A 13,288-nucleotide genomic window follows, 5' to 3' on the forward strand; every position below is an offset into this window, starting at 1 on the left:
AATAGAAATAATAAAAACAAAAACTAAATTTTAAAAATAGATTAAATATATAATTCCAATTTTCTCCCCACCTAATTGGGGATAACACAAAATATTATTAAATAAAGAAAAATGTATTTTCTTCAAAGTAACTAAGGCCTCAGTATAATCTTAAACTGTCTCTTAAAAAATATAAATAAAATGTTTTTAATTAATGATTTTCAAATAAGATATGGTTTCATTGGCTATAAAATACAATAATTCAATGAAATTATTCAGTAGGAGAGAGCTATGGAGCAAACAATTGATATTTCAATATTGCCCCAATTTTTTAAAACTTAGTAAGATCTGACCAGGAAGTCAACATACCTACATATTAACAGAAACCTTAACACTAAGTACTTATTATAACACTATAAACTGAAAATTTACAAAGATGTTCCATTTTGAAATCATCCAAAGTAGTACAGTGATAACTATATAAGTGTCTTTTAGAATAATTTAGAAGGCAAGTCCAAAATATGAAATCTGAAGAAAGCATGGCAAACTAATTCTCTATTCATCCTGAATAGTTCCACACCATCCTTTTCACTAACCTTATCAAGTATTTCAAACCCCGCTTCTTCCCATAGCTTTTCCCCAACCATTTTAATACACATTTTCCTCTCACTTTTCTGTCTGCCCACAGCAATTACTACTATATCTATTTTTTAGTGTACTCATAAACTATATTGACGTGTCATGGTATTTACATATTTCAATTACATATTTCTATACTTCCAAGTGGAATAAAAATTCCCTGAAGACAGAGACTCAAAAATTTGTACTGCCCTGGCATAAGAGATTTTAACAGTACTTGGTGACAAGAAAAAACTTCCAATAAAAGTTTTTTAATAATCATCTTATTTCCATCTTGATCCAGTCCCTTAAAATGTACCCTTAAATTTCTTCATGTAATTTAGAGGACTCTCAAAAACTCTCTATGAAGTCTTTGCTAACAGAAACAAGGACAGCTACATATACCCAATATGTAATTCCTGGAACAACTGCTTAACTGAATCTACTAATCACACTTAATCTGTGTGCTCATACCTGCTGCTGCTGCTGCTAAGTCGCTTCAGTCGTGTCTGACTCTGTGCAACCCCATGGACGGCAGCCCATCAGGCTCCCACATCCCGGGGATTCTCCAGGCAAGAACACTGGAGTGGGTTGCCATTTCCTTCTCCAATGCGGAAAAGTGAAAAGTGAAAGTGAAGTTGCTCAGTCATGTCTGACTCTTTGCGACCCCATGGACTACAGCCTACAAAGGCTCCTCCATCCATGGGATTTTCCAGGCAAGAGTACTGGAGTGGGGTGCCATTGCCTTCTCCTTACTCATACCTAGTAATCATGTATTAATTTAATATTTGTTCATCTTTACAGGGGCTTCCTTGGTGGCTCAGTGGTAAAAAATCCACCTGTCAATGCAGGAGACACAGGTTGGATCCCTGGGTCAGGAAGATCCCCTGGAGAAAGAAATGGCAACCCACTCCAGTATTCTTGCTGGGGAAATCCCATGGACAGAGGAGCCTGGGGTGCTACAGACCATGGGGTCACAAAAGAGTTGGACACTACTTAGTAACTAAGCCACCACAACCACCAAAGCCAGTCACGTGGCCTAAGAATGGAGAAGAATAGCACTGATAAGATGTTCTCCTTCATCACTCCTGTGTTGACCCCCAGGGGATTACTGGCCCCCATTCAAAAGACCTTAGGAGACTGAGTTTGAGATATAAATCAGAATAACCAGAGAAAGATCAAGGAGCAGAGTACTCAACTCCCTTCTACTTTTGAGTGGAGTGACTTTTCTGACTTCTAGAGCTGCAAGGAGATCTATGCCTGAAGACTCCATAAATTCTCAACAGGAAAAGTAAAGCACTTTTAGCTGAACTTACTGTTTCTTTTCTTCAGGTCCTGCCATGGGTCCCAACGCTACAAACAATTTTACACAGCTAGCAGGGTGGTCAAACAGAGGAATCATTTCTGTTAGCCTCTTCTTAGTCATTAAAATAAATTCAAAACTATGAAACTGTAGAGAGTAGTATAGACTAAGTATTTTACTGATGGAGTCCAAGTCAAGATGGTTCATATGGCTCAAAAATACTTTATTACACCTTTCTAATAGTGGATAATAACTATATTTAGTATTTCGAAGAAATTGTACTATTCTTCTTGCAGTGTTGACCTGGGAAGAATCCATAGTGTCAAAAAGTAATTCTGCTTTGTTCACTAATTTCTCTTGAAAACGCTGTGATATTAAAGAAGATATGCTGACCATCAAAACAGACAAGGACCTGAAAGAGGAACAAGATGCAAAAGGTTTACATTATCTAAGAATAATGAAAAATTCTAAGACTAAATGCTTAGAAACAGAAAGGAATTGATAAAAATACTACAGGCTTTATAAAACAAAATTTTTCTTTTAAATACTAGTGGAACTTGAATTGTGATCTCCTAGTAATCAAAAGCCTATAGACGAAAACAGGATTGAATAATAATTTTTGTTGAATGTGTATAATATCTTGTTCTATAGATAAATACCTTGAAGGGAAATATTTTAATGAAATTTACTCAGAAATCACTCTGTGCCAACAGCCAATTGAATGCAACATGGAAGGTTTCATTCTATATTTTCAGAAGTAGACTTTGCTTTATTACTCCTTCCTCTGTATTTATAATACCAGTAAACATGTTGGCAAAATATTTCTCACTAATGAATGATTTCATATTTTTAATGTTTCATGCTATATTGATATTAATATATAACAGTAGGACAATATTGAACATGAATATTTCTTCACTCAATAAACACTTTTATGAAACATAAATCAATCTTCTGGCACTGTGGAAGACACCAAAATTACAAAGGTGAGATCTCTCCTTTCAAAGGGAGACAGTTCTTACATGATACAAAAATTGTAAAGCTCTACATACAAGAATACACCTAATAATGAATGAAGAATGTAAAATGTAAAAGGTATGATGTAACAAACATGTGGGGATGATCATTAGAAAACATCTACAAAAAAGACATGAAAATGTTCATCTAAAACTATCTCAACCATTCCACTTTCTCAATTAGTGGAACTATCTGAAGTTTTCTGTTTCAAAATTTCTTCAATCTTTCCAATAAAACAAATTATTTTTTAAAAACCCAGTTGTACAGTACTGTACAATGCGACTAATATTACCATGAACGCTAGTGTAGGCTACAAACCAAACTATGCCCTCTCCCCACAAATTTATACATTAAAGCCCCACTGGCAATGTGACTATATTTAGAGATAGGACCTTTAGGGAGGTAATTTAAGGTTAAATGAGGTCGTGAGGATGGCAAGCAAACATGTTAGCTTGAAAGTAAGGAAAAATCACAGAGCTCAACAACGCTGTGTCATAGTTTACATATTTTATGTCTAATTCCCACAGCAACATTGCACAGTAGATACCACTTACTATTCCTGTTTTGTAGGTGAGGACAGTGAACTCGCAAGAGAATAAAGTCACATAGTTAGGAACTAGCAAGTCTAAGTGTGTGTGCACTCAAAGCCCAGAATCTTTCCACCACAACACAAAGCTCCTAAATAAACTTACCTTAAGTCCTGTATGTTTTCCAAGTTCCTATTTACAATATCAGCTATTTTTCCCATTAATGGACTATAATATAAATGTTGATCTGCCAGGCAAGAGGAAAATTTTGACAACACACTAATATCAAATCTATTAAAGGAAAAATACAAAGAGGATCCTTACTATTTATTTTCACTTAAAACATAATACACAGTTATAAAATAGGCAAAAATTTAAAAAACTAATATATTATTAACATAAAATGAATTTTCTAAAATGTTGATTATCTACTCTTAAAAGGAACCCAAGCTAAGAGTTAAAAAGCCACGTTCTTCTGAAATTTTTAAAAAGGGGGGAAAAAACACTCAAAGTTATTTGAATCATTTCACTTATTAATTTTTTCAGGCAACAGAACAATTTCAACTCAAGGTTGTATGTGAAAGTGAAAGTCTCTCAGTCGTGTCTGACTCTTTGCCACCCCATGGACTGTAGCCTGCCAGGCTCCTCTGTCCATGGGGATTCTCCAGGCAAGAATACAGAAAACAACAAAATTCTGTAAAGCAATTATCCTTCAATTAAAATAAATAAAATCATAAATAAAATCACCCATTAAAAGTTTTCTGCAAAAAACAAGAAATAAACAACTTTAAATAAAAGACATTGTCTAGCAAACACACAAAAAAAGAATACTGGAGTGGGTAGCTGTTCCCTTCTCCAGGGGATCTTCCCAACCCAGTGATAGAATCCAGGTCTCTCACATTGCAGGCAGATTCTTTACCATCTGAGCCACCAGGAAAGCCCATATTAACACGTAAAACCAAAAATATATAAAAAATAAATAAAACAATCTCTACTATAATCAAGCTTGAAAAAGTTGATTTTTTTCTATAGGACAAATGACCCAATTTCCTCAACAAAAACGGCAAGACAAAAAGAGCAGAAAGGAGAACTGTTATAGATTTTTAAAGACTTTGAATTCACTTATAGACAAGCATAAGGAATTTCACAGCAGCACGAAATGTAACAGCAAAAAAAAAGAAAATATGGAAAACAGCAACAATCTCAATGTCCATAAAGAGTACAATGAATAACTGCACATATTCCTAGAATTCCATATAGCAATTAAAAAGAATAGTACAATATCATAGAAGAATCTTTAAAATACATTGAGTGAAAAAACTAGGTATAAGAGTTCTTCCAATAGGATTTCATTTTTACAGAAAGAAAACTAATTTCTGGTGTTAGAAGTCAAGACGGTGGTCACTTTTGCAACAGAGAAGTGGGGAGCAACTGGAAGAGAGCATGACAGGAACTTTGGGGAAACGAGTGATATTCTGTGTTTTGATCTTGGTGCTATTACACAGAAGTATATGAGTATTTTCAGTTTGTGAAAATTTATCAAGACGTATACTTATGACTGATGTAACTAAAAAAACTGGTATATTTTTACGATATTCTTTAATGAGTACTTACCAGAAAAAACAAAAGCAGAGAAAAACTTGAGACATGGCAACTAAATGCAATGTGTATACCATGTTTGGATAGTTATTTAAACAAACCGCCTTTAAAAAGACCTTTATAGAGTAGGCAAAGAAATTTGAACTCAGACAGTTAATAGGTGATAATAAAGAATACTAATCATTTTTCTTAGGTATAATAATAGCATGGTGATTATACATACTTTTAAAATAGTGCTTTTTGTCTCTCAGAAATACATACTAAGGTATTTACTGGTAAAATTATACCACAATTTTAACTATACTGAAGGGTAGAGAGGGAACTGGAGATGACCCAGACAAAACAAGACTGCTATACGTTGGTAATTACTGACACTGGATGATGGGTACACAGGAGTTCATTATACTGATCTCTCTACCTCACCAAAGGACAAAGATTGTTCTGCTTACCCTCAGCAAAAAGATAGTTACAGGTAGAGAGAACGCAAACCTGGAGATGAAAAGACAGATCGGTTTAGATAATGAGATTAATTATAATCACCATTCAGTAAATGGATGTGGAATTTCTAAGCCCAGAGATTTGTTGGGTCAGTCCAGTTCAGTTCAGTCGCTCAGTCGTGTCCGACTATTTGCGATCCCGTGGATGCAGCATGGCAGGCCTCCCTGTCCAGCACCAACTCCCGGAGTTTACTCAAATTCATGTCCATTGAGTTGGTGATACCATCCTGCCATCTCATCCTCTGTCGTCCCCTTCTCCTCCCACCTTCAATCTTTCCCAGCATGAGGGTCTTTTCAATTGAGTCAGTTCTTCGCATCAGGTGGCCAAAGGATTGGAGTTTCAGCTTCAGCATCAGTCCTTTCAATGCATATTCTGGACTGATCTCCTTTAGGATGGACTGGTTGGATCTCCTTGCAGTCCAAGGGACTCTCAAGACTCTTCTCCAACTCCACAGATCAAAGGCATCAATTCTTCAGTGCTCAGCTTTCTTTATAGTCCAACTCTCACATCCATACATGACTAATGGAAAAAACCATAGCCTTGACTAGATGGACCTTTGTTGACAAAGTAATGTCGCTACTTTTTAATATGCTGTCTAGGTTGGTCATAGCTTTTCTTCCAAGGAGCAGGCGTCTTTTAATTTCATGGCTGCAGTCACCATCTGCAGTGATTTTGGAGCCCAAGAAAATAAAGTCTCACTGTTTCCTCATCTATTTGCCATGAAGTGATGGGACCAGATGCCACAATCTTAGTTTTCTGAATATTGAGTTTTAAGCCAACTTTTTCACTCTCCTCTTTCACTTTCATCAAGAGGCTCTTTAGTTCTTCTTCACTTTCTGCCATAAGGGTGGTGTCATCTGCATATCTGAGGTTATTGATATTTCTCCCAGCAATCTTGATTCCAGCTTGTGCTTCTTCCAGCCCAGCATTCCTCATGATGTACTCTGCATATAAGTTAAACAAGCAGGGTGACAATATACAGCCTTGACGTACTCCTTTCCTGATTTGGAACCAGTCTGTTTTTCCATGTCCAGTTCTAACTGTTGCTCTCTGACCTGCATACAGATTTCTCAACAGGCATGTCAGGTGGTCTGGTATTCCCATCTCTTTCAGAATTTTCCAGTTTGTTGTGATCAACACAGTCAAAAGCTTTGGCATAATCAATAAAGCAGATGTTTTTCTGGAACTTTCTTGCTTTTCTGATGATCCAGCAGATGTTGGCATTTTGATCTCTGGTTCCTCTGCCTTTTCTAAATCCAGCTTGAACATCTGAAAGCTCACGGTTCACGTACTGTTGAAGCCTGGCTTGGAGAATTTTGAGCATTAACTTACTAGCGTGTGAGATGAGGGCAATTGAGACGTAGTTTGAGCATTCTTTGACATTGTCTTTCTTTGGGATTAGAATGAAAACTGACCTTTTCCAGTCCTGTGGCCACTGATGAGTTTTCCAAATTTGCTGGCATATTGAGTGCAACACTTTCACAGCATCACCTTTTAGGATCTGAAATAGCTCAACTGGAATTCCATCACCTCCACTAGCTTTGTTTGTAATGATGCTTCCTAAGGCCCACTTGACTTCACATTCCAAGATGTCTGGCTCTAGGTGAGTGATCATACCATCATGATTATCTTGATCGTGAAGATCTTTTTGTACAGTTCTTCTGTGTATTCTTGCCACCTCTTCTTAATATCTTCTGCTTCTGTTAGTTCCATTCCATTTCTATCTTTTATTGTGCCCATCTTTGCATGAAATATTCCCGTGGTATCTCTAATTTTCTTGAAGAGATCTCTAGTCTTTCCCATTCTATTTCTTTGCACTGATCACCGAGGAAGACTTTCTTATCTCTCCTTGCTATTCTTTGGAACTCTGCATTCAAATGGGTATATGTTTTCTTTTCTCCTTTGCTTTTTGCTTCTCTTCTTTTCACAGCTATTTGTAAGGCCTCCTCAGACAGCCATTTTGCTTTGGGTACCTTGTTTGATTTAACTCAGCTCACACAACAAAAGCCTACAGAGCTCACCCTGCAGTCATGTAGGACTACAATTGTAAGAATTTATCATTGTTTATGCTTTAAAAAAGCAATATGCTAAAAAGGAATAATGAGGACTACTGGTCCTTTCATCTACAAATAGTTAACTGTTTTAACTATTAGGCAATCCTTTCTCTTTGCCCTAGGTTACTATTTGGTTTAGAGGGAGTGTCTTTCTGTGGTTTCCAAAAGCTCCTGCCTCTTTCCCACCTTGATTTTCCTTTCGCTCACTAATATTTGTTTTATCCCACTAATAATGGACCATGGTTACCCAGAACCCTTATGTTTAAAAATTCTAAGTTTTCAGAAATCACCAAAATGCCCTCTGGTACAGCTAAGAGCACTCAGCTGTTTTATAAATGGAGAGTTTTTCATGGATTCTTTTATTATATTTTATATATTCTTATGAAATATAAATAGTATAGTAGAGAATATAATAGGCTTCTCTGTACTCCAAATTTTCTAAATTTTCTGGGAAATTAAAAAGCAGAGACATACTTTGCCAACTAAGATCTGTCTAGTCAAAGCTATGGTTTTTGCAGTAATCATGTATGGATGTGAGAGATGGACTATAAAGAAAGCTGACCACCAAAGAATTGATGCTTTTGAACTGTGGTGTTGGAGAAGACTCTTGAGAGTCCCTTGGACTGCACGGAGATACAACCAGTCAATCCTAAAAGAAGTCAGTCCTGAATATTCATTGGAAGGACTGATGCAAAAGCTGAAACTCCAGTACTCTGGCCACCTGATGCGAAGAACTGACTCATTTGAAAAGACCCTGATGCTGGGAAAGTTTGAAGGTGGGAGGAGAAGGGGACAATAGAGGATGAGATGGGTGGATGGCATCACTGACTTGATGGGCATGAGTTTGAGCAAGCTTCGGGAGTTGGTGATGGACAGGGAAGCCTGCCGTGCTGCAGTCCATGGGGTCGCAAAGAGGTGGACGTGACTCAGTGACTGAACTGAACTGAACTCATAATACTCTGAATGAATTTCATATTTTTCTAGATATTTCTTAATTTATTTTTTTCTCTCTTTTTTTTTCTATTTTAATTTTTTTACAAACTCTTTGTCGAGAGCAAACTCGCAGCAGGGAGCTGCTCTGCTATGTAGGAAACCCCAACCCAGAAATAAATTGTCTATGAATGCTCTACCACCAGGTTCTCCACAAACGGGCGAGCAGACAGCCACCTTTCTATCCGTTCCCTGTTTTAGATGATCATTGATTATGGAAGTGTGCTAAAGATATAGCTATGTGTACAATAGTAAAGATATCTGGATTGATACTATCCACAGTAGTGGACCTGAAATATTCTGACAGCTATGAGCTCTATTCATTGCATCTTCATAAAAATGAAGTGATAGGCAAGTACCTACAGATGTTGCTAAACAGCAGAATCTTTCCTTTCTCATAAACTTGTTCTTCTTTCTCTTTTTATGAATATCTAGGGAGTTCACTGAAAGCCTATACTCAGAATTTTTTCCTTCTGAAGCAAAACTCTTTCAGAAAAGAAAGTTTAAAAAGCATAGTCCAAGAATAGCAGTGACTTTAGCTTAATTATATTTTGATTAATTATATATGTTTAAAAGCATCTACATTCTGAAGCCTTAAGGAATATTTGAAATACTTTTCTTTCTCTTAAGGAAAAAAACACATTCCCCATTCTTTTCCTACAAGATTTCACTGTGCTAGAAAAACACATCTTAACACAATCAAAAAACCCTAAAACTAAACTGAATTTAAATACATTTGTTTCTTTTTAAACATTTTTTGGCCACATCACTGGAAGAGACTCTGATGCTGGGAAAGGTTGGGAGAGGGAGGAGAAGGGGACTCCAGAGAATGAGATGGCTGGATGGCATCACCAACTCTGTGGACATGAGTTTGAATGAACTCCGGGAGTTGGTGATGGACAGGGAAGCCTGGCGTGCTGTGATTCATGGGGTCGCAGAGAGTCGGACACGACTGAGTGACTGAACTGAACTGAACTGAACTGAACACATCATGCAGGATCTTAGTTCCCCCAAAAGAGATGAAATCCGTGCTCCCTGCAGTGGAAGCACAGTCTTAACCACGGGACTACCAGGGAAATTCCTAAATTCATTTCAATAAAGCTTGATAGGCAGCAGCTCCCTATTCTTCCCCTGCAAGATTTCACTGTGCTAATCCTTAAAAGAATAACCCTGATCTTAGCTGAAGAACCCAGAGTACTTGCCTTTCCAGTCTTCTCCATGCTTCTGTAACGAGTGCTTCAACTAGTGAGTCATGGGCCTCAACACCAAACCTCAATAGAATCAACAGAAAATAATGTTCCACATAGAAACATTTTAAAATTATTAAAAGCACATATGCAGTAAGAATTATAATGCAAAAGTTAAACTCAAGTTACTATAGTCTTACACAGTCAGCCCTTATTTCGGGTCTGGTCCCATTGCAGCATTCTGATTTCTCAGTACTACCTAATAAACACCTATACTTTATCCCATGCCCTTCTCATCCTTTCATCTGTAACATTCCAATGCCGTCTACTGAACTATGAAAATGTTCAATGATATATTTTATATTAAAAGTACATCTAACATGTACTACTTTGCTCTGATTACAAAAATATTTTTGAAAGAGAAAGTTTGTAAAATTAAGAAAAACTTCAATTGGGTAATGAAAATAATTTATAACTCTGCTACTCATAAATAACTCACCATCATTAATTTGGAGCATTTCTTTTCAGTTCTTTTTCTACACACTTAATGAAATACATGTATTTCTTTCACATGTTTGCATCTTGCCTCTTTTAGTAAGTTAACACTATATTGCGGACATTTGCCTATTATCTTTACATATACTTCAAAACATAATTTTTAATGGTTGTATACTATTAATTATGTGGATAAAATATCATTTAAACATTTACCTACTTACTAGGATCTTAGTTTTTCAATATTATAAACAATGCTGGAATGAATAACCATGTATAGGAATCTTGACATGTATCTTAGATTACTTTCTTAGGATAAATCTTAGAAACAAAACTATTTTGGTTATAGGTATATCACTATAAACAGTATTATCACTGATATAAAAGGTATATCACTCTTTTTAGTCTAACCCTACCCCCCAAAGTAAGAAAAGCCTTAAGCCCCTTTCTGTATATACCAATCCCTAATAAAAACAACTGTATCTCTGCTCTGTGCAGTGCTGACATCTATAGCTATTTAGACAGCTATTCAACTTCAATAATTTCCACCCATGAGACTAATAAACAGATTAATTTTAACTTTCTTGCTCTTTTTTCCTTTGTACAGCTGCTGAATTCCTAAATAATGTAAAATTTCTTTTTTTTTTAATTTTTCCCAGTTTTATTGATGTATGATTAACAAATATTGTATATATTTAGGTTGTACAGCATAATATTTTGTTTTTTTTTAAAAGAAAACATGATTTTAAACATTCATATCTTATTCATTTCTAAATGTCAGAGTTCTCGGTCAGACTTGAAAACACTTCAAAACAAGTCTTTGGCAACCTCCAAATTATTCTTGGTGACCTTAATATCCCTCTGGCCATAGTCTTGGGATAGAGGGCATATAAAAAGTCACCTTCAGGATTCAGTTTTGATACACATATACACAGTGGAATGATTACTGTAATCAAAGAATATCCGCCAAGTATCTTTAAAATATTAGATGATCAAGAAAACTATTTTAAGGGAAAAAACTACATTGCTTTTCATTTCAAAGAGATTTTTATAAAGTTAAAATACAAAAATAAACTATAATCATTTCTGTAAAATCTAAAGGCACATTACTTACTGTTGTATGATGTATAACACATTCACCAAGGTGCTGTCGCTCATGAATCCCATTTTAGTTGTAGCTAAATTACAAAGAGTAAGAAACTGGGGATGATTTCTGATACAGTCCACATTTTTTACTGAGCTGGTCTTCTGCTTTTGAAACTGCCAAAGCATATTGAGTGCACATCCCACTTGCTTTTCTGAAAGTAGGGATTTGTTTTTTTCAATAAGACCGAATATTTGTTCTTCATCTGTACAATTATTCATCTGACTAATTAATGGTTCAAAACTAAAGGGTCGAAAGTGAAACACTCTCCAGGAGAATGGACGAATAGCTCTTAGGCAAAGCATATTGTAAACAATGAATATAGGGGGAAAAAAACTATCTTTTCATTTACATCACAAATTTTCTTACGTAAAGAAAACCATTTGCAACTAGTAGTCAGGTGCAATATGCTGGTATAAAAATAACTGTTTTTCCTTTATGTATTTTGCTTCCATTATGATGACTCCAAATCCCATTTCAAGATGCAGCTCCTGTAAAGAAATTGGTTTAACATGGTCATACTTATGTTATTAATACCAAATTAATCCCCAAATTCTCATTAAAGGAACAACTTTTTTCCTGAAATAACTATAGACTTTGTTCTTAGCCTGAACCAGAGAGCAGGATTTGATCCAAAGCAAAAAGTCCAGGAAAAGGGGTTTCTTTCTGCATTTCATCTAAAAAAATGTTACGTCTGGACTTCCCTGGTGGTCCAGTGCTTAAGAGTTTGCCTGCCAATACAGGGGACACGGGCTTGATCCCTGGTCAGGGAAGATTCTACACGCTGCGGAGCAACTAAACCCTAGCACCACAGCTACTAAAACTTAGAGCCTGTGGTCCTCAACGAGAGAAGCCACTGCGAGGAGCAGCCCCTGCTTGCCGCAACTAGAGAAAGCCCAAGCGCAGCAAGAAAGGCCCAACACAGCCAAAAAGAAACAAATAAAGGTTAAATCTGATACATACAGTTTTCAAATTTGACTATAAAACCAGAGGGGGTTGGGGGACCCAAACCAAACTCTTTGCAATAAATAAATATACTGCCTTTACAGTTTTTACAAAGAGTAGCCATTAATTCATAGCCACAATTTTTTCAAATGTTTTTTTCAGAAGGATAGTCTCTGGTATATTTAATTCCAAGATAATTTCTTGCTTCTTTCTCCTTGTACTCTAAAAGCACCCAAACAATTTAATCACTATATATTGGCCTTAGGTAGGTTTTAAGCAATAAACGAGATGATTAGAGCCCAATCGGGAAATATGAAGAAATCAAGTAATGTATCAGGGTGTGGTGAAGCAACATGAAAACCAAAGATTATTACGAAAAAGAATAATTTGTTTTTAAAGTATGTCGAAATTTCTAGTTGCGAAACAATGGTTAGAAAAGCTGGGACGAAAACCATATCATCTAACACTTCTACAACAGTTTAAAACGGACTTTTAAAGTATTATCTCAATAAATTCTCTCAACTTGCCAGAGAGATGCTATCATTTGAATTTTACAGATAACAGCTACTTTCATAACGATTAAAAATCTACTCTAGTACTAATGAAGCTGGGACAACCACATAGTTCTTTCACTCTTTCAACCTGAACAGCCTCATTACGCGAACAAACCAATATTAAAAGTATGCCTCAGAATCGTCTCTATGGCTATGCCAAGCTGTCTGCACGGAAGAATAAACGATGAGACAATCTTGGCTACTATGAGGCAATCTGCACTGAATCCTGACCCAGCCTGGCTTGCGACACACACATACACAAAAATCCCCGCACAAAGCAAAGGTATCTTCAAGCATCTCCTACCTGTCTACAGCTGAAAGACGAAGTAGCTCACGGCTTAGAATACCAGTGTCAAGTCTACCCGACCCAGCTAACCG

General features: G+C 36.2%; 1 protein-coding gene across 1 annotated transcript in view; it reads right to left on the minus strand.

The window, feature by feature from the left end:
* Positions 1–13,288, minus strand: part of FASTKD1 (FASTK mitochondrial RNA regulator 1) — a 34,320-nt gene that overhangs the window by 20,483 nt on the left and 549 nt on the right. Inside the window, exons 2-5 of the mRNA XM_055397512.2 lie at positions 11,382–11,902; positions 9,788–9,856; positions 3,610–3,735; positions 1,914–2,312 (exon numbers count right to left, since the gene is read on the minus strand). Coding sequence (XP_055253487.1) covers positions 1,914–2,312; positions 3,610–3,735; positions 9,788–9,856; positions 11,382–11,716 — 929 coding nt within the window. The 5' untranslated portion in view covers positions 11,717–11,902. The remainder of the gene's footprint in view (positions 1–1,913; positions 2,313–3,609; positions 3,736–9,787; positions 9,857–11,381; positions 11,903–13,288) is intronic.

This window comes from Moschus berezovskii, chromosome 2 (genome assembly GCF_049115385.1).
Source record: "Moschus berezovskii isolate FMDL1 chromosome 2, NW_MosBer_1.0, whole genome shotgun sequence".
Taxonomy (NCBI): Eukaryota; Metazoa; Chordata; class Mammalia; order Artiodactyla; family Moschidae; genus Moschus; species Moschus berezovskii.